At 34.7% G+C, this 2,674-nt stretch overlaps 1 protein-coding gene across 1 annotated transcript; it reads right to left on the bottom strand.

The window, feature by feature from the left end:
* Window positions 1–1,979: 1,979 nt before the first annotated feature.
* Window positions 1,980–2,463, bottom strand: LOC108381171 (chaperone protein DnaJ-like; the record flags this gene model as incomplete). The annotated part of the gene is made up of 2 exons (XM_017637586.1): window positions 1,980–2,209; window positions 2,263–2,463. Coding segments are annotated over 2 exons (431 nt in total), but the record flags the coding sequence as incomplete, so codon positions are not given.
* Window positions 2,464–2,674: the final 211 nt, after the last annotated feature.

The following is a 2,674-nucleotide window of genomic DNA, read 5'->3' as shown; positions in this document are numbered from 1 at the left end:
GTTAACAAAGAGTTGCCAAAGCGAATTATGTTAGTGGAAGCTCTACACAGTTAACCAAGATTTACACGACTGTAAGATTTTAAAGATTTCAAAAATCTAGACTTAAATTTATAGTGGTATTTACAATACTACCTTACCGACATTAACTTAGCATTTCACTGCCAAATCATAGATTTCTGAAGAACAACACAGAAACATAAAAATGCAAAAATATTGCAAAAATTGCTTATGCAATATGCATCAAAACTTGCGGCTTAAGCTTGATATACAGTTCAATGCGAGCGTGAGCGTGAACGTTCACAAAGGCAAATTAACTGTCTTCGAAAAATCAAAGACAGTGACGAACACAATGAGAGTAGTGTGAATGAATTAGTGAAAAAGTGTGAATGTGTTGCTATTGTATTGGCAAAATTGTCCCATGTAAGCGCCGTGTAAATGAGCAGATGACCCCTGTCATTTTCGGGTAGGATCAGTGCAAAATTTATTTATTTATTAATTGACAGTCTTTAAGACCTATAAAAAATCTTGTCTAACCTGTGCCCATTTAGAATGAGAATACCATGAACCAAAAATACAAGATCACGCCAGCAAGCCAGTAGCCCGTTATAATCGCATTTAGGAAAACAGTTCGGCGATTTTGACATTAGCCGTTTGTTTACATTTGTTCGTTGCTTATAATTTGGTGGTGACTTTTTACTGGATTTCCTTCATTTTCGCTTATGACAACGTGTGTACACATAAGGTAAAGAATAATTTAACACAACGACATGGTTTATAGAAGAATTTGTATAATAAAAATGATAATTCATGCGTTCAAAAATTACGCCGTTTTCTTCGTTCTCTTCGTTCTTTACTTCTTCCAACAAAGATAGCGTCGAGATTTCGACAGCTAGAAAATTATTATTTTCTTTCTTTCGTTCGCGCGTGATCTTGTGTTTTTCGTCCGTGGGAGAATACCACAAAATCAGTTTCGTTCCTCAACTTTTCTGGATAAACTTGTAAAACTGTCAAAAAGCAAAATTTCTCTCAGATAGTGAAAAACCAAAAAGTACGGGAACGTTTTTTCGGGTAAAAACTGATATCGTATAGGCAATTAACTGTGCCCTAATCTTTGAAGCTCCTACAGCATAAATTAAGTTCTCTGGCTTTCGGTATCACGGCAATTTTATGTGTATAGCAACAATTGTCTAAAATTTTTGTATATGACAACACCGAATTTGCTGCAGTTTGACCAAACAAAATTAGTTTGCTGTGAGAGTCGCCAAACTTGCTCTCTCCGAGTTTGCTGCAACAACAATTGCACGCAGTTTGCCAAACAAAATTTCTGCATAACACCGACCTAAATTGCTCTGGCTTCTGGATATTGCGTACGCGAACACGGCTTATATTGCGATAGTGAAATGGATTTATCGATATTTGGTAAAAAATAAAATAAACCGACAGTAGTGGTACATCTCTGATTGTTGTTTGTTGTTTTTGGTTGTTTGTAAAGTAAAAGATGTTTTAGAGGAGTAAAGTGTTTATTAGTCCTATTTTTAATTATTTTTAATCAAAGATAATATGGAATTACAAAAGCCAAGTAAAACCAGTTTATTGAAGTTGATGATTTTGCGCGCTTGGCGCGAACGCTGGAATGTAGCCCTCTGGGGAATCAACATTAAACGGGTGAGCAACGAAATAACAAATTAAGTAGTAATTTCCAAGAGATAAAATATGTGTTTTAATGTTAGATTTTCGAGAAAACAATTGAAATATTTGTTCTTAACGTGATTTTGAAATTTCGAGTCCTAAAAATTTTAACTCAATAATNGGAATGTAGCCCTCTGGGGAATCAACATTAAACGGGTGAGCAACGAAATAAATTAAGTAGTAATTTCCAAGAGATAAAATATGTGTTTTAATGTTAGATTTTCGAGAAAACAATTGAAATATTTGTTCTTAACATGATTTTGAAATTTCGAGTTCCTAAAAATTTTAACTCAATAACNTTGTATACTGGTATATGTAGCTGTCTTCTTCGTTAGTTTTCCAATACCCTGGCATTTTCTACAAAGTTCCGGTTTGCTCCGATTGATTAGTTGTGGCGATTTACCGTTGCATGCTGGACATTTTTTCAGGAAGCGTAAATCAATGTTCTTTTTTAAGCCATGCGCAGCTTCCAAAAATGTAAGCTCCAATCGGGGCTCACCCGTCGTCATTTCGATTAGCTCTTAGATATGCAATATTATAAAATTATAATCTTATCTGTTTTACAGCATTTACCTTCTCGAGTTGTAGGCAGAACAACCTCACCCTTGCGATTGGGAACTGCTGTGCCCATGTTGTTGAATTTGTGAAGAAAGTTTTGTTCATCTTTTACCATGCCAAGTTGATCGTACTCCATACGTTTAGTTTCGTCAGTGAGAATGTGATAGGCATTTGAAATATCTTGAAAGCGTTTAGACTCATAGGGGGGTGAATTTCCTGGAAATTAGAGGTATTTCCATAAAAATTATACTATATTAAATGTTAGTTTAATACTAATTAAGATCGGATAATAAAAATAGGGAAACAGATCTATTGAACAGATCAAGTTGTTGGTTATTACTTAAAAGCAATACGTTTAGCACAACCAAACAAAGATCGAACTTAAGTTGAGAGACACTATGGACATAATTTTTCAAGGTTGCTACCT

This window comes from Rhagoletis zephyria, unplaced genomic scaffold, assembly GCF_001687245.7.
Source record: "Rhagoletis zephyria isolate East Lansing unplaced genomic scaffold, Rhagoletis_zephyria_1.1 Rzeph_scaffold_21649, whole genome shotgun sequence".
Taxonomy (NCBI): domain Eukaryota; kingdom Metazoa; phylum Arthropoda; class Insecta; order Diptera; family Tephritidae; genus Rhagoletis; species Rhagoletis zephyria.
The sequence above is the reverse complement of the archived record's forward strand: the minus strand, read 5'-3'. Positions and strand labels throughout refer to the sequence as shown.